We start from the raw sequence: 21,972 nt of genomic DNA, 5'->3' as shown, positions 1-21,972 counted from the left end.
GCCTTTCAACCCCAGGTTGTTTAAAAAAAAAAACAAAACCTATTTCTCTAAAAGTCACGGTTCGAACCCCACCTGAGGACGCAGCGATCCAGCGCCAACTCATTATCTGAGATAAAGGAGTAATTTTAACAGAAGCGCCTATGCAAGACGCAGGGCCCCGCACGGGCTGCTCCCACCTCTTTCTCTCCTTGCCGGGTACGGAGACCCTGGCTGGGGCGGCCGGCGGCCCCTCCGGCCGATTCGTCGGAAATGATGAGTGGTTCCAGTGGCCGGGGTCTGCATGACCTACCCCAGCGGGCTCCGCTGGAGCCCCGCAGTCCCACACAACCGCCCTCTGACCCGCTGACCCCGCGTCTGCTTGACGGACCAATCAGCCGCCAGCTAAGTTCACATACCTAGAAGGCAAATTTTGATTGGCTGGGCCTGGGCCAATCAGCGGGACGGGCGGGCGCGCGGGCGCTGTTGGGCTCCTCTGGGGGGTTGAGGTTGGGGCTGGGGCTGGCTCGGTTTAGGTTCTGGCTGGGGCAGGAGGGAAAGGCGGGGTCCAAGGCGTCAGGGCCTGCGGACGACGTGTGTGTGAAAGGGCGCGTCAGCCATAAGAAGCCATACGAGTGCGAGCAGGTCCCCACTGTCCCCGCGGCGTTGTCACCATCATCATGAGGCCACTGGAGCAGCCTCAGGCGCTGCTGACGGGGATCCGGGCGCGGGGGGCGTCGGGCTCTGCAGGTTGGCACTCACACTCAGCGCGCAGGATGGCAGGCAAGTGCGTCCTGAATCCTGCCCGCGGCTACCCCACACCGCGCCTGTGAGTTCCCGGCCCGGCATTGCTCCATGACCTATGCATAGGCGGAACTCTTGACCACCACCCACAGGAACCTCACTTACATTGGCGTAAGAACAAAAACGCGACTGATGCTTCCACATAACTGAAAATGTCAGAAGTAGGCCTTCAGGCATGGATGTATCCCGCTGCACATTGACCATGGTCCTGGAAGTTTTCTCTCCGTCTCTCAGCTTCTTTCCTTTTTACTGGCTTCCCTTGTGGAGGCAAGATGATCGCCAGGACCTCCTGAGGTTTACATGTTATCAGATTGTCAACCTCAACAAAAAGGAGATTCTTTTTTTCCCAGCCTTCCAGGCTGGGCAGTGGTGAGTTTGGCCCATCTGAACTACAAGGACTGAGATGGGTGTGGCCCCCCCTCCCCACCAGGAATATGGCAGTGCTGCCCTTACCAGAAGGGGCCTTGGGTGCTATGGAGGGCAATGTCCCATCCTCTGTTTTCAGGAGAGTTGATCCTTGAATCTATTACTCTCAAAAATAGTAATAATAATAATGGTTATTATGACCGTGAAACCCAAAAACACTTCTATCGCTCTTACGGTTTCCACACTACAAAGCGCTTTGCCCCCCACCGTCAGGGAAGCAGGGCTTTGCACCCACTGGAGACGCTTCATCCGGCCAACATTCAAGCAGTTTGCTGGGGGGTGGAACAGGGAAGAGTAACAGAGCCAGTGTAACCCCAAATGCTTTGTCAACCCAGAGACAAAGCACCTGGGTTTTTATGGTGGAAGGAGGTTCATTAATGGACAGTTTGACGATGTTTTTTCTTCAGTATTTCAGTAAGTTGAGGGTGTCTGAGAAACCATCATAGGTGATGTGATTGGCAGCTCCATGTCTTGGAAAGTTCTCACCAGGTTGGAAGGCTTCTGTCTTTTCTGATGGTTCAAGCACAAGTTTAGCTGGAGTCACCTTGAAACTGGTTGGCTTGGGAATGCAGGATTCCATGACAGCCAGCCCCCAGGAGCCCCTAGACATTAGCGCACGAGCGAGCACACGCCTGCTTCTGATGTCACCCTCTCACTCTTCTTGGGCTCAGAGGATCCCCCGCGTCCCCGCCACCCGTGGGCTTTATTGTTGAGAGTCAGTTCTGAGAAGACAGGCCCAGGCCTGTGCCCTAGCATCCCTACCCCCTGGTTTACGCAAACCCTAAGCTTTTCTGTTCTTCTTTTCTAGGAATAGCACATTTCAAACCTACAAGAAAGAAGTGTGCCTCCCAGGTAATTCAGTAAGGAAAGCAAGTCCTCAGCCACTTGGCCCTGACCCCAACATACCCCTGTGGGGTGAGGAGAGCAGAGGATGTGGGTCCAGAAGCTGCATCCCATGAGAGAATGCTCCAAACACAAAAGTCTGGTTGTAGGAGCTATCCCTGGGCCTCCGGAACACCTCCCAGGCCCTCACAACGCCTGAGTTCAGGAGGCCACCTAATGTACCTGCCTTGGGCATCAGCTTCTCCGTCTGCCCCTGGAGGTGATGGCAGCCCCTCTTCTTCCTGCCTGAGGGTGTAACGCAGGTCACTTGGGATGGATGTGGAAGCTCTTGCAGACCAGAGTGTGACAGATGGCCATAAAGGCAGCACTCATGTGCCCATAAGCTCTAGAGCTCCTTGTACATGCCCATTTTCAGAGGGGACCATGAGACTTGCTCATTGTAGCACAGCAGGAAGCGCCCGAGAATCCCAGCGCACCTGATTTGCAAGCTCCGATGCATTCCCCTCCAAATGATCTTGGAGGCCTCAGGGCGAGCCACGGTAGCCTGCCTCTTTCCAAGCTGCAGTAGGAGCTGGGGACCCTGCCCCCAGACACCATCTTCCTGAGCGCGCATCTCCTGTGCCCGAGAGCCTCCTGTCTCCCTGCAAATGCAGCATCAAGCTCAGTTCTGTCATTTCTGGATCTTGCTCAGATGCACCCTGGCCCCTGGGCCATCTGCTGTGAGTGCCAGACCAGATTCGGGGGCCGCCTGCCTGTGTCCAGGGTGGAAGCAGCACTGCCTTACTGGGTCCCTCTGTCCCTGAGACCCGGAAAGCAGGTAGGGACTTGAACCAGGAGGTCTTCACCTAGGGTCCAGGGTGAATGTCAGTTGACCAATCACCCCTCAGAATTAGAAGTATTATATGAATGGATATTTTAACATTTCAGGGAGACAGTTTGAGATTATTTATTTATTTATTTTCATGTCAGATGGGTAATGTGCTGACATTGTAGCAAGGTCTGAGGGAGGCACACCTCACACATGTGCATGAGTACCCAGTTATCATGCTTATGTACTATAAAAGGATCTGTGATTTTTAAACAGTTTTTTCTAAAAACTAGACTTCTAAAGGTTTGATTGGCATGTGATAAACTGCACGTGTGTAAAATGTACAATGTGGGAAGTCCTGCCATGGGTATTCCCCCCTGAACCTACCACCATCATCAAGATAATGAGCATATACACAACACTTAATCATGTCTGTGGGCTCCTTGTAACTTTACCCAACATTCCATACCCTGACATCCCCAGGCAACCACTGACCTGCTTTCTGTCACTGTAGATTACGTTGCATTTCTGATAATTTTATATAAATGGGGTCATAGACTGTGTACACTTTTGTCTGGCTTCTTTCACTTGGCATAATTATTTTGAGATTCTTCTATGTGATCATGGGCCTCAATAGTCATTCTTTTTATTATTGAGTAATGCTGCGTTATATGAATAGACCACAGTTTATTCATTCACCCAGAAGGACATTTGGGTTGTTTCTACTTCTTATGTGTTACACACAAAGCTGCTATGAACATTTGTGTACAAGGCTCTGTATGCACATATGCCTTCATTCTTCTTGGGTAAATACCAAGGAGTGGAATTCCTCAATCATATGGTAGGTGTGTATTTAACTTTAAAAAAGAAACCTGTTGACTGTTTTCCACCATTTTACATTTCTACCAGCAGTGTCTAAAGTTCCAATTCCTCCACATCGTCAGCAACACTTGGTTTAGCTGATGTTTGTAATTTGAGCCATCTTAGTGGGCATCTGTCTCATCGTAGTTTTCATTCATATACCCATGATAATTGGTGATGTCAAGGATCTCTTCATGTGCTTTTGCCATCTGCATGTCTTACTTGATGAAGCATCTGTTTGTTTTGTCCCTTTAAAAGAACTGACTTTTTAAATTACTGAGTTTTGATAGTTCTTTATATATTCTAGATACAAATTCTAAATACAAGTTCTTGATCCGAGATTCAATTTGTAAATATCTTTCCATGTCTTTGGCCTGCCTTTCTTTTTCTAAGACGGGGCCTCACTCTGTTGCCCAGCCTGGAGTGCACAATCATGACTCACTACAAACTTGAACTCCCTAGCTCAAGCAATCCTCCCCCCTTACCCCCTCAAGTAGCTGGGACCACGGGCGTGCGCCACCATACGAGGCTAATTTTGTTTATTTTTCATGGAGATGAGGTCTCACTGTGTTGCCCTGGCTGGTCTCGAACTCTTGGGCTCAAGTGATCCTCCTGTGTCAGCCTCCCACTGTGCTGGGATTAGGGTGTGAGCCACCACGCCTGACCTGGCTTGTCTTTTTATTCTATTATCAGTATCTTTCAGAGAGAGAAGTTTTACCTTTTGATGAAGTTCAGTTTATCAATTCCATCTTTTCTAGATCTTGCCTAGGTGGGCCTGTCCCCAGCACAGCAGTGGATCACGCTTCAGGTGTCGTAGCTAAGAGATCTTTGCTGAACCAGAGGTCAAAAAAGGTTTTTTCCTATGTTTTCTTTTAGAAATTTTATAATTTTATGTTTATGTCTGTGATCCATTTTGAGTTAATTTTTGTACATGCTGTGAGGAATGGATCGAATTTTTTTTTTTTTTGTCATGGAGTCTTGCTCTTTCACCCAGGCTGGAGTGCAGGGGCACGATCTCGGTCATTCTTTTCATTATTGAGTAATGCTGCATTATATGAATAGACCACAATTTATTCATTCACCCAGAAGGACATTTGGGTTGTTTCTACCTCCCAGGTTCAAGCAGTTCTCCCGCCTCAGCCTCCCAAGTAGCTGGGACTACAGGCACACACCACCATGCCTGTCTAATTTTTTGTATTTTTAGTAGAGGCAGGGTTTCACCATGTTGGCCAGGCTGGTTGAACTCCTGATCTCAGGTGATCCGCCCACCTCAGCCTCCCAAAATGCTGGGATTACAGGCACGAGCCACTGTACGCAGCCTTGGATTGGGTTTGTTTGCAAATGACAGTCTAATTGTTCTAGCACCATCTGTTGTAATGGCTGTATTTCCTCTACTGACTCACCTTTATACCTTTGTCAAAGATCAGTTGTTGCTGTAGTTTAGATGTTTGTCGCCTCAAACCTCATGATAAAATTTGATCTCCAGTGTTGGAGCTGGGGACCCACAGTGTTGGCGTTATTTGGGTCATGGGGGGCAGGTCCCTCCTGAATGGATTGGTGCTGTCCTTGTGGTAGTGACTCAGTTCTCTATTAGTTCCCAAGAGAGCCAGTTGTTAAAAAGAGCCTGGCATCTCCTCCCCTCTTTCTTGCTTCCTCTCTTGTATGTGATCTGAACATATGTGGGCTCCCCTTCACCTTCCACCATGAGAGGAAGCAGATACCCAATCTTGAACTTTCAAGCCATAAGAATCGTGAACTAAATAAACCTCTTTTCTTTTTTTTTTTGAGACGGAGTCTCACTCTGTCGTCCATGCTGGAGTGCAGTGGCATGAGCGATCTCAGCTCACGGCAATCTCCGCCTGCCAGGTTCAAGTGATTCCCCTGCTTTCTGCCTCAGACACCTGCGTAGTTGGGATTACAGGCACTCTCCACCATGCCCGGCTAACTTTTATATTTCTAGTAGAGACAGGGTTTCACCATGTTGGCCAGGCTAGTCTCAAACATCTGGCCTCAAGTGATCCACCCGCCTTGGCCTCCCAAAGTGCTGGGATTAAAGGCATGAGCCGCCAGCACACCTGTCCAAGCCTCTTTTCTTAATAAATTACACTGCCTCAGCTTTTCCTTTATAGCCATACAAGTGGACTGACCGTTGTTAATATATGTATGAATTTATTTCTGAACCCTCTTCTCTTCTGATCTAATTGTCTATCTTTATGCTAATACTATACTGTCTTGATTATTGTATCTTGACTTTATAATGTCTGGAAATCAAGTAGTGTTCATTTTCAAACTTTGTTTTTCTTTTTCAGAGGTGGCTGTTCTCATTTTTTTTTTTTAATTTGCATGTGAATTTTAGAATCAGTTTGTCAATTTCTACAAAAGTACCCTACTGGGATTTTGATTGGGACCGTGTGGGCTTTGTAGATCAGTTTGCAGAGAATTGTCTTTTGAAAAATATTGAGTCTTTTGACCCATAAACGTGATACATTTATATGTTTATTTAGGTTTTCTTTAATATTTCCCATAAATATTTTGTAGCTGTTATTATATAGGCTTTATACATCTTTTGTCAGATTTACCCATAAGTATTTCATAATTTTGATGACATTGTTTTTGAATTTCAATTTATGACTTTTCATTGCTGGTATTTAGAAGTACAACTGATTTTTTGTCTATTGTTCTTGTATTCTACAATATTGCTAAACCTATTTATTCTAGTAGCTCTTTTTGTGGATTCCATCAGATATTCTACATACATGATTATGTCATCTGCAAATAGAGATGGCTTTCTTTCTCCCTTTTCAATTTGGAGACTTTTATTTTTCTTGCTTGATACACTGGCTAGACATTTCACTACAGTGTTGAATAGAGCAGTGAGAGGAGACATTCTTGTCCTGCTTATGAGGGATGGCATTCATTTTTCTTTTTCTTTTCTTTTCTTTCGTTCTTTCTTTTTTTTTTTTTTTGAGATGGAGTCTCACTTTGCTGCTCAGGCTGGAGGGCAGTGGCATGATTTCGGCTCACTGCAACCTCCGTCTCCCAGGTTCAAGCGATTCTCCTGCCTCAGTCTCCCAGGTAGCTGGGATTACAGATGCCCACCACCACTCCCAACTAATTTTTGTATTTTTAGTAGAGATGGGGTTTCACCATGTTGGCCAGTCTGGTCTCAAACCCCTGACCTCAAGTGATCCACCTGCTTTGGCCTCCCAAAATGCCAGGATTACTGGTGTGAGCCACTGCTCCTGGCCTTCCTCCCATGTCTAATAGCCTCTACCATATGTGCAGAGCTGTAACTCCTCCTCCTGCTGTAACCTCCTCCTCCTGCTGTAACCTCCTCCTCATCCTGTTGCCCGAACCATGTGCCTCGTTGAACCCGCAGCTGAGAGGTGGGACCACCTTGTCTTTCTGCTGGAGAAGCTGCAGGGTCACAGTGCCAAGGGTGGGCTTTAGGGAGGGTGAGTAAGTCAGGCAAGAGTGTAATTTGCTGTAATTCGCATACATGCGATTGCATGTACATTCTTTTTTGAAAAATGCAAATGGTAGTGTACTGAACTTATGGTGCTGCATTTTCCTCAGTTTACATCCTGTCTCAGAGTTTATTCCATGTCAGTCCAGACAGTTCTGTTCCAGTCTTCCCAAGGCTGCCTATACCCTGTTGCCCGATGTCTGTCATTTATTGTCTCTTACTGAAAGGCATTTGGGCTGTCCAGTCACTCCTGACAATGGTGCAACAAATATTTTTGTGCATAGGACACTTTGCAGATGTGAAAGTATCCTCACAGGACACATCCCTGCCACATCAAAGGCTGTCTATTTTAGAACCTGATAAACTTTGTTAAGATGCCAGCAGAGCCCTCTTCATAGCTGAGAGCACTGAGGCACAGGGATGCTAAGTGTCATGCCCAAGGGCCCCAGCTGGAGACCACCAACCCAGGACAGAGCCAGGTCTCCCAATACCAACCTGTGTGCTCTGCCAGGGCATAGGTACAGATGGTGGGTAGGAAGGCCAGGTGAGCCACGGAGGTCCCATGTCTCCCAACAGTGGGCATGTTGTAGAGGGTAGACCACAGTCCCTTATCTGGAGTGGTTGGGTGTGCTTGTGGGTGGGAACAGCTCTCCAGGGCCTGCCCTGGTACTAAGAGCGAGCCAGGGAGTCTTCCGGGGGATGGCTCCATCAGGGAGTCGTTGGGGACAGGCATGGCTCCATCCCCTTCTGAATCTTCTCCTCCCATCCTTTCTGTTCGAGTCAAAAGATGGTTCAGTTTTATATCCCCCAAACCACCAAGATGTGCCGCTGCCTATGCCACCACTTTGGGGGCTGCCTCCCGATGCCTAGGGACCAGGCAGTGATGCCCTACTGGGTGTCCCAGGTCCTCAGGTCTCAGCAGCAGGTAAGGAGGAGGTGCACACTGCAGTGAGAACTGAAGAGTGAGGTGGGGGCTGGGGGAAGGGGAGATGGGAGGAAGAAGGGGAAGAGGGGTACCTGGGTTCTGCTTCCACAAAGGCCTCTGCTGGTGTCCAGAGAAGATACCCTGGCAGCTGTGGCCATGGGCTTGGGAGCACAGATGGCAAGTGTGGCTCAGGGAGGGCCGGCTCAGGTCTCCCAGTTGGCACTGGAAGGGCAGGGCCGCGCTGCTCTCTGCAGAGGGGTGATTGTTCTGGCACCCACTGCTGCTGCTGCTGCTTTCCTCTGTCTCTTCCTCCCCCTCTGCACTCTCCCCGACCTCTCTCACCTCCCTGCCTCCTTCTTCCCACACCACCTCCCTTGCCTGGCCCGGCCTGTCCTCTTACTCTCTCCCCTGGTCCTGGCTGCATGGAGGGAGGTGGGAAGGAGGGTGCGTGGGATGGACCACGACTAGATGACTTGTCCTCTCTGCTCTTGCTGGCCCCCTCCACAGCGCTAGTTCCGGGCAGCGGCAGCAGGCCTCTTCCTAGCCCCATGGGCCTCTCGCTCCCCTGCTTTCCCTGTGTCCTGGGTGGTGGACAAGGACTTCCTTCCTTCCCCCTGACTTTCAGTTGCTGGTTTTCCATCATTGGGTGGCAAGCTGTCCTCAGAGAAAAGAGCCCGCAGCCCTCATAAGGAGGAGCCCTTGGCTTTTATCTTGAGCTGGCCAGCGCCCCTCCTAGAGGTTTGGAGTCCCAGTCACCAGGCCCTCCCCCTTGGAGGGTCGCCAGGCTGACTGCTTGCCTCCATTCTTGTCTTTTAGATAGTCAGGAGGCAGCAGAGTTTGAAAGGCATCCAAGGTAACTCCAGTGTTTGTGTGTCTCATGTCATCCCCCTCCCCAGAAAGGCGGGGTTCGTGAGCATCATGGTGGTGGGGGCAGACCTCTCATCCCCAGACACCTGCCCACAGTGTAACAGTGACATGCATGTGGCTTCCCTTCCCCTACTCAACAGTCATCCCTGGTCACCCACTACCTTCCGCCAGTGAGCCCAGAGAAACCTCTGCTCTACAGGCAGACCCTACCCATCTGCAAGCATCGGCTCTCTGGATGAAACCAACTCCCAGCCTGGGCTTGGATGAGACCTAAAGTGGTTTTATTAAGCTCTAATCTTCTATAATTTATGACATAGTATGTGTGTGTATATATATTTATGACAGTACATATTCCTATGTATATCCTATTATATACTCATACATTCATATATTCATGGCACGTTGTGTATTCAAAACATAATAATTTTGTATCTATTCATTACATAGTATGCTCATACATTCATGTATTTGTGACCTAGTGTATATACATTCATATGTTCATGATAGACATAGTATATACTCACATTCATGTATTCACAATACAATATGTATTCATATGAGGGGCTTTGAAAAAGTTAATGGAAAATGCATATAATGTGCTGGGTGCAGTGGCTCACGCCTGTAATCTCAGCACTTTGGGTGGCTGAGGAGGCTGGACTGCCTGAGCTTAGGAGTTTGAGACCAGCCTGGGCAACATAGTGAAACCCTGTCTCTACTAAAATACAAAAAATTAGCTGGTTGTGGCGGCACATGTCTGTAGTCCCAGCTACTTAGGAGGCTGAGGCGTGAGAATTGCTTGAACCTGGGAGGCAGAGGTTGCAGTGAGCTGAGATCACACCATTGCACTCCAGTCTGGGCAACAGAGTGAGACTCCGTCTCCAAAAAAAAAAAAAAAACAACAACAAAAAAAGAAGACAAAGAAAATGCATATAATAAAAAAAGCAATGAAACAATGTATGGATTTCAATTTTTTTTTGTACTAAACTGGTACTAACTTTTTATAACATATCTGAACAGGGTCTAATTTGAGGTGCTAAGAAGGAAAAGACATCAGTTTAAAAAGAGTCCCTATCAGAGCAGCATGAATTCTGCTAAAATTGAACCCAGAACAAACATCACATTTATGGTGAAGTTTGGGTGGAACAATGGTAAACTCATTGATGCTTTATGACAAGTTTATGGTGACAATGCACCACAGAACAGCAGTTTCCAGATGGGTGACTCATTTAAGAAGGGGTGAGGCGATGTTGAAGGTGCAGTCTGCAGCGCCAGCCCATCCACATCAGTTTGTGAGAAAAAACATTCATCTTGTTCATGCCCTAACTGAAGAGGACTGATGATTACCAGCAGAAACACTAGCCAATGCCATAGACATCTCAACTGGCTCAGCTTACACAATTCTGACTGCAAAATCAAAGTTGAGCAAACCTTCCACTCAGAGGGCACCAAACCCATTGTGTCCAGATCAGCTGCAGACAAGAACAGAGCTTTCAGTGGAAATTCTAAAGAAGTGGGATCAAGATCCTAAAACATTTCTTTGAAGAATTGTAACAGGAGTGAAACATGGCTTCGCCAGTACCATCCTGAAGACAAAGCACAACCAAAGCAATGGCTATCGAGAGCAGAACGTGGTCCCATCATGGTAAGAGTGGATGGGACAAGAGCAGAGGTCATGGCAACAGTTTTTTGGGATGCTCAAGGCATTTTGCTTGTTGACTTTCTGGAGGACCAAAGAATCATAACATCTGCTTATTTATTTATTTATTTATTGAGATGTAGTCACCCTGTCACCGAGGTTTGCAGTAGCGCAATCTCGGCTCACCACAACTTCCGCCTCCTGGGTTCAAGTGATTCTCCTTCCTCAGCCTCCTGAGTAGCTGGGATTACAGGTGTGTGCCACCACGGCTGGCTAATTTTTGTGTTTTTAGTAGAGATGGGGTCTCACCATGTTGGTCAGGCTGGTCTGGAACTCCTGACCTCATGATCCTCCCACCTTGGCCTCCCAAAGTGCTGGGATTACAGGCGTGAACCACTGTGCCCGGCCAGCATCTGCTTATTATGAGAGTGTTTTGAGGAAGTTAGCCAAAGCTGTAGCAGAAAAACACTCTGGAAAGCTCCACCAGAGTCCCTGTCTACCACAGCAAGGCTCCTGCTCATTCCTCTTGTCAAACAAGGGCAACTTTGTGAGAGTTTTGATGGGAAATTATTAGGCATCCACCTTACAGCCAAATTACAGTCCTGATTTGGGTCTTTCTGTCTTCTTTGTTTTCTAATCTTAAAAAATCTTTAAAGGGCACCCATTTTCTTCAGTTAATAATGTAAAAAAAGAGTGCATTGATGTGGTTAAATTCCCAGGACCCTCAGCTCTTTCAAGAAGGACTAAATGGCTGGTGTCATCACTGACAAAAGTGTCTTGACCTTGTAAATCTTATGTTGAGAAACAAAGTTGATATTTTTTATTTTTTATTTTTATTTTTATTTTGTTTTAGGATGGCGTCTCACTCTGTCACCCAGGCTGGAGTGCAATGACGTGATCTCGGCTCACTGCAATGTCCACCTCCTGGGTTCAAGAGATTCTCCTGCCTCAGCCTCCCAAGTAGCTGGGACTATAGGAGTGTACCACCATACCCAGCTGATTTTTGTATTTTTATTAGAGATGGGTTTCACCATCTTGGCCAGGCTGGTCTTGAACTCCTGACCTCAGGTGATCCACCTGCCATAGCCTCCCAAAGTGCTGGGATGACAGGCGTGGGCCCCCGTGCATGGCCTGTTTTTATCTTTTGATTCCATTTTCTACAAACTTTTTGCAGTCCCTTTATGTATTCATAGTTAAGTATATTTATATATTTGCGTGTCTGTGACCTGGTATGTAGATTGATCTGTCTGTGACCTGGCACATATCTGTATTCCTGCTTTCATGACATAGTATATGGGGAGATCAGGACCTCTACCCCCATTGCTTTCTTTATCTCTAAAAGGAGTGGGCTGGACTTGATCTTGAAGGTTTTTTCTGGTGCGGAGGACTGCTGTGTCTGTGTTTTCTGGTGCGGAGCACTGCTGTGTCTTTGTTTTCTGGGCTGGCATCATGTCCTTCTCTTGGTGCACCAACTCTTTGTAGTGAGTTTGCCTTGATGGAATCTATGAATGAGTAAATCTGTGAATGGAGTTGGGGTCCCTGGAAAAGGTGAGTAATTTGAGTGGAATCCCCAGAGGCAGGGGTCAGGGAATGCTTGGGAAACAAATAATCACCAACCATCTGCTCACCTCTTATGGCTCTTCGAACTGTATAATCACACATTTTGGGTTTATTTTTTTTAAATATTTTTGGCTTTGAAAACTTTGCATCTTTTAAGAAAAGCTAAAAGCTTAGTTGACATGCATCATCTGGTATCTGATACTTAAAATAAAAACAGCATTAATTTTTACTCCAATCAATGTTTTGTAGTTTAGGTGACTTATATAACTAATGTTTCAAGCCTCAAACCCATTCACGCCAGAAGATTTCCCAGCACAGAATTAAGAGAGCGGGTCTCATTGCTGCCAGGAGAATTATGATCGTTCTCCCCTTTGGCCGCAAGTACAGAGTGATTTAAAAACGTGAGACATTTTCTTTGGCCGCAAATCTGACTGATTTCCATTTTAACGAGAAAGTTCACATTTCTGATCTTACATTTTTTCTTGTAAAGACAGACTTAGGTGCTTTTCTCCTCTATGTTTTTGTGGCATAATTTTTCATAAGGAAAGTATATTTATGATATTTACATTAATGTAATTAGTGTATATTTTATATTAGTAGCATATTAACAGTGTAATAAAAAATAAAAACCAACTCTAGTATCCAGAGGATCACATGCTGACCGGACCCCGTGTGGAAAGTGCTGAAGAGCATCGAGGAAATGGAAACGTCGGAATTCCATCTGTGCTTGTGGCTTTCCTTAAACTTTTATTATGGAAAATTTCAAATACACCCCAAAGTGGAGATTGGCTTAAATCAGCCCCATGTGCCCATCACTCAGCTCCAGTCATTATCCAGCGTGGTTCCTCTGATCTTCACCACCCACTCCCGCTCCAAAAAAGAGGGTTTGGAAGCAAGTCCCAGCTAGACAGTGTACGTGTTCCATGTGCGGTTCTGAAAGAGAAAGCCTCTTGTAAAACAGCCCCAAGGTTGCTGTTACCCAGGAAATCATAAACCCGCAAGACGGCCTTTATCTCGTGAGCTCCGGGTCAGTGTCCCCACCCCAGGGCTGTGGCTGGGTCCTGGAAGTCCCCATTTCCCAGAGGCTCTGGGGCTGGTGTTGCAGCCTCCTTGTGGCTCACAGAGTCCCGGGGAACATGCCCTGTCCTCAACCCACCTTTTCTTTGCCTAGCACCCCTGCTGGATGCATGCTCCTGGCGCAACTGCTGGCGGATCTGCGGTGATGAGTGCCTGCTGCCCAAGTGCCAGCAGCTCCAGGCCCCCTACCAGGACCAGCTACCGGCTCCCCCAGTGCGTCTGCTGCCCCTTGGCCTCCTGACCCTCCTCCAGGCCATCCTGAGGGTCATCATGGCCATTCGGTGAGCAGGTGGGGGATGGGGGACAGCGGGTGGCCCTGGCATGGTGACGTCCACCTGAGGGAGGCTTGGTGGCCATCAGGGATGTGGGAGTGGGGGGTGGGGGTTAGCTTGACAGGCGGCCGAGACCTGGCACTGTGAGTGTGTCCTGTGGTGCTCTACACAGCGCAGGCTCTGCCCCGCCTCACCTAGAGATGCCAGGGCAGCCTGGGGGCGGCGGGGGCCTCGTGGGGGCGGCAGGGGCCTTGTGGGGCACTTCCACTCCTTCCCTGTTCCCAAGTTCTAAAATGTCCCTGCTCCCAGGACACAGGTCCCAGTTTCCATAAATTTCCATTGTTGGGGTTGACGGTGCATCTTAACAGCCACTCACCCTCCAGCCGCTGAGCTCTGAGCACCCCCTCAGGTATGGGGACCTCTTACCTGTCCCCAGCTTGAGCCCTAGCTGCCAGACTCCATACTAGAAAGCCCGTTCCCCTGGTCTCTAGTCCCTACCCTCTCCCAGGCTTCAAGTTTTGCCCCTGGCACCCTTGCTTCCCACAGCCATGGCTTTCTGCTGGGGTACCTCCCCCAGGAAGCCTCCAAGGCCACTCCCTGGGCCACAGCTGGGCTTTGGGGAACAGCTGCTTCTTCTTCCCCCTTTACTCTCGGCCTAGGTAGTGGCTCCTCCGCAAAGCCTCTCTTCCCTCCTCCTCCTCATCATTGCCCAGTGCAGCTCCTTCCTGCCTGGGGGCCTGCATCACTGCATGGATGAGGAGACCTGTGAACAAACGCACACACACAGTTGAATTTACATGCATTTACTTGTTTGCTCGTTGTCTCCTTCACGCAATTGCAAGAGGAAGATTCTAGAAAATGTGCAGTGTCTGCAGATAACTGCCAGGTGTCCTGCCCCATTTTCTAGTTGTTCACAGCAGGAGCTTAGCTCGGTCTTGGTCACTCTGCCACGGCTGGGAGCGTGAGACTCTCCCCTGTTTTTCAGGTTATCCGTTCTCCTAGAGTTGGACGTTGCCTCCCACTCCCTGGGCAGTCACAATCAAGGCTGTGATGTGCATCGGGGTATGGGTCCCTTGTGGGCCTGGGCGCCAGCCTCTCCAGGCCATGCATTGGGAAGGGGGCTGGGAGCAGGTGCAGTGAGCTCTGTGTGGTCTCTGAGCATGAGCAGTACCTGGGCAACAGCGAGAGCTTTCCTTCTTTGTCGTTTTTCTTGTGGATTTATCTTTCTTTTTATGTTTGGCAACTTGATGATCACATTTAGTTTGACTCCTTTGTACCGACACTGGGAGGAGCAAAGAAGAACACTTGGCCTTAAAGGATGGGCGAGGCCTGGTGTGGTGGCCCACAGCTGGATCCCAGCCTTAAAGGATGGGGGAGGCCAGGCTCAGTGGCCCACACCTCCATCCCAGCCTTAGACGATGGGCGAGGCCGGGTGTGGTGGCCCACAGCTGGATCCCAGCCTTAAAGGATGGGCAAGGTGTGGTGGCCTACACCTGGATCCAAGCACTTTGGGATGCCAAGGTGGGAGGGTTACTTGAGCCCAGGAGTTCAAGACCAGCTTGGGCAACATAGCAAGACCCATCTCCACACAAAATAAAACAATTAGCTGAGTGTAGTGCTGTGGTCCCAGCTACTTGGGAGAATGAGGTGGGAAGATTACTTGAGCCCAGGAGAGTGCAGTTGCAGTGAGCTGATTGTGCCAGTGCACTCCAGCCTGGGCAACAGAGGAAGATCCTATCTCTAAAAGAAATTTAAGAAACAATTTTAAAGGATCAATGTTAAGTAGATGGTCAGGGGGCCCAAAAGGGAATTGCTAAGCCCTGGCCTCAGGCTCAAATTACCTGGTAAGATGGAAGGAACGGAAGGAAGGAGAGGGGAAGAAAAAGAAAGATGCCTGGGCTTCGTCTAGAGATTTGGAGTAACTGTTCTGGGGAGGGCCTGGGCATGCTTTTGTTTTGAAGTTCCCCAGAAGTGCAGTCCAGGTGGAGACCCGCCTGCATGTTGGTGCAGCTTCCTGTTTTCCAGTCCCTGAATCCTGGCACTTGGAGGGCCCCATCTCTTCCCGTCCTTATCAACAGCTTGTCTAGAAAGACCCGGGAAGTCACTCACTCTGTGGTGTTGGTGATTCGTACTCTTCCATAGCAGGTGTCTGCTTCTGAGCCAAGCTCCCAGCGCAGCAGAGCAGGCACCAACCAGCATCCCAGGGGAGGGCACAGCTTGTCCAGCTGCGATGTTTTGTTGCCCTATGAGGTGCCCCAAGCCACACACCTAGCTTATCTCAGGAGAAGCCTCGGCTGCCGTCTGCCGGCCTGGAGAGATGTGCTACAGCAGCCGGGGGGTGGGGGGAGAGGGTGGGCTTAGAATGTCTTGGCAGGGAGCCCCCAAGAGCAGGGTGAGACCTGCCTTCATTTCACCTGTTCCCTTCACAGTTCTGCAAAGCCAGCATTATCATCCCTTTTCAGAAGGAGTGGACACTGAGGTGGAATGCCTCGCCCCAGTCCTGCGGCTGGAAAGCAACGTGGCCGGGACTGCACCCCACCCCTCGTCCCTGCACCCCTTCCCTGCCTGGGATTCCTCCAGCCCTGTGCACTGTGGAGCACCTCTGCCTTCCGCTCCTGGAGGTTCCCCAAGGGCACGCTGAGGGCAGCTGGTCTCACCCTGGGGCCGGGTCCTAGTAACTGTCTCTCTTTGCTTTCCAGCCAGTTTTTTGGGGTTTGAAGTTGGAATCTTCAGCCACTGTCAGGAACAACCACAAAAATGTGTCACGATCAAGATCTTTAACAAGAGTCCTCCGATCAGGAGGCATCTGTGACAGTCGCTGTCTTCTCATAGAACAGGATCCACACCCAAGATTCAACCCAAATTATTTCTCATCAGGTGAGTCTTGGTTGTAGCGAAGTTCATGTGAATGTGGGTGAGATTCTGTTATGAATGTGGTCAATAAATGTTATTTGTGAAACTCTATACTGGCCACCTTTTAAATGATAACCTCTGATTTCCCTTCATTAAGGGGGGTCTTGTCCCCATCTCCATGTCCCTGGGGGAGGGTACCTATTTCCGAATGTCTCTTCTGGGACAGCAGACCCACTGGATGAGGGCCAGAATATGGTTTCAGCACCTGTGTCAGGTGGGTCTCACTTTAAGTAGCATAACGTTGTATATGTGAATTGAATTTTAAAATCTGAGATCTCTTTTACATGTCATAAAATTCACTCTTTTAGAGTATACGATTCAGTGGTTTTTCATATATTCACAGAGTTGTGCAATCATCACTTCTCATTCTAGAACATTCACCGCAAAAAGTCCCATAGCATTAAGCGGTCACTCCTTCCCGTTTCCCCCAACCCCTGATGACTTCTGATCTACTTTCTGTCTCTGTATTTGCCTGTTCTGGGACATTTCATCTCAATGCTGTCATCCGATAAGTGGTCTTTTATGACTGGCTTCTTTCACTCAGCATTAGGCTTCATCTGTGTTGAGGCATATGTCAGTACGTCATTTCTTTTGATGGTTGAATTTTGGGTTGTTTCTACTTTTTGGTGATTCTACTTTGTGAATAATGCGGTCATGAACATTTGTGTACAAGTGTTTGTGTGGATAGAGGTTTGCATTTCTCTGGGATGTACACCTGGGAGCGGAATTGCTGGTTCATTTGTTACTCCATGTTTCATGTTTTGAGGAACTGTCCAGCTCTTGTCCACAGCAGCTGCACCATTTTCTACACCCACCAGCAGTGCATGAGGGTTCCCATTTCCCTGCATCCTCACGACACTTGTTTCATCTGTGACTTTGCTGATAGCCATCCTAGCAGGTATGGAGTGATGTCTCATTGTGGTTTCCATTTGCATTTTCCTAATGATGAATGATGTTGAACGTCTTGCCATGTGCTTATTGGACATTTGTATAACTTCTTTGGAGAAGCGTTTATTCAAATACTTTGTCTATATATAGGTATATAGCTACACACACACACACATATATATACACACACACACACAGACATATACATATATATAGATATGCCCACCCCCACCCATATATATATTTTTGAGACAGGGTCTCACTCTGTCACCCAGGCTGGAGTGCAGTGGTGCAGTCATAACTCACCAAAGCCTTGACCTCCTCTGCTCAAACAATCCTCCTGCCTCAGCCTCTCATGTAGTTGGGACCACAGGCACATGCCACCATACCCGGCTATTAGTAGGTTTTTTTATTTTTGTAGAGATGGGGTCTTGCTTTGTTGCCTAGAGTGGTCTTGAACTCCTGGGCTCTAACGATCTTCCTGCCTCTGCCTCCCACAGTGGTAGGATTACAGGCATGAGCCACCATGCCTGGCCCTTTGTCTGCATTTTAATTGGGTTGTCTATCCATCTTTTAATTATTGAATTGTAAGTATTCTATGTATATTCTGGACACTAGACCCATTTTGTTGATGATGTTCTTTGAAGTTGATGTGGGTTTTAAATGTTTGTGAAATACAGTTTATTTTTTCCTAGGTTGCATAGACTTTAGGTCGTTTGCTCATATCTAAGAAACCATTGATGGATTCAAGATCACAAGGGCTTGCACTTGTGTTTTCTTCTTTTTTTTTTTGAGACAGAGTCTTGCTCTGTCGCCCAGGCTGGAGTGCAGTGGTGTGATCTCAGCTCACTGCAATTCTCAGACAATTCTCCTGCCTCAGCCTCCCAAGTAGCTGGGACTACAGGTGACTGCCACCATGCCCAGCTAATTTTTGTATTTTTAGTAGAGACAGGGTTTCTCCATGTTGGCCAGTCTGGTCTCTAACTCCTGACCTCAAGTGATCTGCCTGCCTTGGCCTCCCAAAGTGCTGGGATTACAGGTGTGAGTCCCTGCACCTGGCCCTGTGTTTTCTTCTAAGAGTGTTATCATTCTAGCTCTTACATTTAGGTTTTTAAAATCTATTTTGAGTTTAATTTCTGTATATGGTATGAGGTAGGGGTCCAGCTTCACTCTTTTGCTTGTGGATATCCAGTTGTCCTGCATAACACCATGAAATGATAAAATTATAGAAGTGGAGAGCAGATTAGTGGTTTCTAGGAGCTCAGGAAGGGTCTGGGTCTGGTGGGAAGGAAGGGCCTGTGGTTATAGAGGGGCAGCGCGAGGCATTCTTGTGGCCGGAAGCACATCAGTGGCAGTGTTCTGGTTGCAGTATTGTACTATTGTTTTGCCATGGGTTTTCAATTGGGGCAAACTGCATAAAGGATAACATGGGGCTTCTCTGTATTATCTCTTTTTTTTTTTTTTTTTTTTTTTTTTGAGACTGGGTCTCACTCTGTCGCCTAGGCTGGAGTGCAGTGGCGCGATCTTGCCTCACTGCAACCTCTGTTCCTTGGGCTCAAGCGCTTCTCCCGCCTTAGCCTCCTGAGTAGCTGGGATTACAGGCTCACACCACCACTCCTGGCTAATTTGTGTATTTTTAGTGGAGATGGGGTTTCACCATGTTGGCCTGGCTGGTCTCAAACTCCTGACCTCAAGTGATCTGCCTGCCTCGGCCTCCCAAAGTGCTGGGATTACACGTGTGAGCCACCGCTCCTGGCCTCTCTGTATTATTTACTGTATGTGTATGTGAGTCTGTGATTATCTAAAAATGAGAAGTTTAATTGTAGAAGCAACACAACTCACTGTGAAAGACTTTAAGGATACAGAAAGCTACAAAGAAGAAAATAGAAACCACTCAGGTCCTCCCCCGAGCAGATCTCTGTTATTACTGCCTGGGCAGGAAGGAAAGGACACATTCCTCCGCGGGTGACCAAAGGGAGGACCTAAAGGTGACAAACCGCCTTGGACAGTAGTTTGCACCTGTAATCCCAGCTACTCAGGAGGCTGGGGAAGATTACTTGAGGCCAGGAGTTCGAGACCAGACTGGGCAACATAGCGAGACCCTGTTTCTACAAAAAATATAAAAATTAGCCAGGCATAGTAGTGCATGCCTGTAGTCCCAACTACTTGGGAGGCTGAGGCGGGAAGATCTCTTGAGCCTAGGAGTTTAAGGCTACAATGAGCTGTGATCACACCGCTGCACTCCAGCCTGGGCAACACAGCAAGACCCTGTCTCTCTAAAAAAAAGTGTCAAACAGGAACCAGACTCTGGGATGCTTGAACTTGGGGGTCCACCTTAGAGACAAGGAAGAAAGACGTGGGAGTCTCAGATATGCAGAACCAAGAGGGCTACAGTGAGCGAGCCAGGGCCTCAGTGTATCTTGGGCACATCCGTATCTCTGCAGTGGCCACCATGGAGGGAATGGAAGCTGTGTTCTCCTGGGGCACATCTTCAGTGGCCCTAGGGCAACATTAAATATCATTTATTCAATCAGCAGATATTTATTGGAAGCCTGGCACCAGGGAGACAGCATAAGAAGACATGTGCTGCCCCCAGGATGCCACTGGGCTGCGAGGGTATTGTAATTGAGGCGAGGGTCATTGCCATCATGACTGAGGCACACATGAACACAAGGAGGGCCCAGGAGCTCTGTCAGTGACCTGCTAACCATTCCCACATTGCCACAAGGACCAGCAACCTCTGTCTGGGGTGTTCTCGCTGCGGGAGCCACTGCAGGGACAGGCTGGATGTATAGGAGGTGATGCCCCAGGAGCAGCCCTTGGCCGATGATGGGTGGGAGGTGTGGGTCAGCACTTCTGCCCCCTCGTCCTTCGATGGGGATGACTCTGGGCCGTGTTTCCAGCAGGACTGAGCCCCTACTGCCCACAGGGGCCACCTTCTTGCTAATGTCGTTCATCCCAGCTCTCCTTCCTCGTCTCACCTCCCCACTCCCTCACAGGGCTTCCTGCATCACCTCCCCCAGAAAACACTTGCACTCAATCCTTGCCTCAGGCTCTGCTTTTGGGGTGACCTCAAGATAAGACAAGGTGAGCAGATGCCATCTCCAGTCAGGGAGGAAGCGCCATCGGAGCAGAGACCTGAAGACAATTCCCGGAAACCTGGCAATGAAAGGTGAGGCCAGAATGCCAGGGCACAGGCACAGCAGGGGTGAACAGTCTGGAAGTGACAGGCGGGGGCATTCCGGCCACATAAGCCAGTTAGGGTGGCTGGGTCGTGGCATGGGCAGCCAAGATCACTGGAGGATGAAGTGGATGGCAGAGAGCATGGGAGGCTTTGGGAGGCTGTCAGGGCATCACCCTTGTATGGCTAAAGCCTGCACCACAGCCAGGTTCAGGGCACATTCGAGAAGGCTGTGAAGCCTTGGGCCCCCTGGCCCTGTAAGTGGCTGGAGAGGACAGGTCAAGGCAGGGGCCACAGCAGCCCGTGACCACAGGCTGCATTTTGGAGAAACCACTCCAGCTGAAGAGTGTTGGATGGAATAGAGTGGCGAGAGCGGACACGCGAAGCCAGCTTGGAGGCTGCAGCAGGAAACCTGGTGGGGGACAATGGTGTCTGGACCTTGGTGGTGGTGGCAGTGGCTGTGTTCCAGGTGCGTGGGGGTATTTGGCTGTGTTGTCTACATCTGTGCAGGTGTGCTCTTGGGGAGTGGTACCTGAGGCTGCACCACGTGTCCTGAATAACCCAGGGACAATGTCGCTGCAGCCCACACGGGACCACGGCTTCCATAGACGGGCCCCAGGCAGCCCTCCGCCTGCAGGCGTTGTCGTGAAACTTGGCGTTAGGAGCCACAAGAGGGCACTGTTGAGAGACTTTAGCACAGAAGCCCCAGAAGGCCAGGGCTGGAGGGGGCTTCAGTTGCCCAGGTCAGCCCTTGGTTTGTGGGAGAGGGAGCTGTGACTTCCTGGACCTGGTGAGGCCAGGGGAGGTGAAATGTGGGGTAACTGTTTAAAGGGTTTTGGAGAAGATGCTCTTGTTGTCTGCACTGTGGACTCAAGTCAGGAGCCCAGAGAAACTCCGTCCCTTCCTCCCCATCTCCCCTCTACCCAGCCACACAGCCCTCCTTCCTCGTCCGCTGCTCCCTTCCTTTTCCCTCCCCTCTGCCTCTTTTCCCCTCACTGTGCCTCAGGCCATTAACTGGGTAATGCCCACACAGCCCAGCTCAGCGATGTGTTCCCAGTGGAACTTTCTGCGATGGTGGAAAAGTTGGTCTGTACTGTCTGGTTCAGGAGCTATGAACCACGTGTGGCTGGAGTCCCACTGGCCCAGCCAGGCCGCCATGGCAGGTGGAGGCACTGCAGTCTGCCCAGCCCAGCCCCGTCCAGGCCTTGGTGGCTTCTCGGGCTGCTCCTGGCAGTGCCTGGCCCCACCTTCTGAGAGATCTGGTGACGCATGTGCCAAGACTTGGGGCCTGGGAGGGGCCGTGGGGTCACTGGTCCAATCACCTCATTCACAGATGGGGACACTGAGGCCCAGAGAGGGCCATGCCCTGTCCAAAACCGCACAAAAGCTGGTGGCAGATGCGAGACTTGGCCTTGGCTCTCCTGCAGCCCATCCAGGCCACCTTTCCTTTGGCAGCCTCCCAGTTCCAG

At 49.3% G+C, this 21,972-nt stretch overlaps 1 protein-coding gene and 1 non-coding gene across 3 annotated transcripts; one reads left to right on the top strand and one right to left on the bottom strand.

Annotated features, from left to right (window-relative positions):
- Positions 1–508: 508 nt before the first annotated feature.
- On the top strand, positions 509–16,646 carry C2H16orf95 (chromosome 2 C16orf95 homolog). 2 transcript variants are annotated; one of them, XR_004031914.1, is made up of 5 exons: positions 509–1,149; positions 2,015–2,866; positions 13,344–13,530; positions 16,221–16,398; positions 16,532–16,646. XR_004031914.1 is itself a non-coding variant. In XM_030819750.1 (5 exons), the coding sequence occupies exons 1-4, from the start codon at positions 657–659 to the stop codon at positions 13,488–13,490; spliced, it is 432 nt and encodes a 143-aa protein (XP_030675610.1). In that variant the 5' UTR covers positions 509–656; the 3' UTR covers positions 13,491–13,530; positions 16,221–16,485. The 2 variants fall into 2 exon arrangements, 1 of the variants encoding a protein (XP_030675610.1); XM_030819750.1 differs by lacking the exon at positions 16,532–16,646 and having other exon boundaries at positions 509–763; positions 2,015–2,066; positions 2,741–2,866; positions 16,221–16,485.
- Positions 3,013–3,116, bottom strand: LOC115831964. Its single transcript, XR_004027454.1, has one exon. It is a non-coding gene; the product is annotated as a small nucleolar RNA U13 (small nucleolar RNA).
- Positions 16,647–21,972: the final 5,326 nt, after the last annotated feature.

The sequence above is a fragment of the Nomascus leucogenys genome, chromosome 2 (assembly GCF_006542625.1).
Source record: "Nomascus leucogenys isolate Asia chromosome 2, Asia_NLE_v1, whole genome shotgun sequence".
Lineage (NCBI taxonomy): Eukaryota > Metazoa > Chordata > Mammalia > Primates > Hylobatidae > Nomascus > Nomascus leucogenys.
Note: the sequence above shows the minus strand (reverse complement) of the source record. Positions and strands in the feature narration are given on the sequence as shown.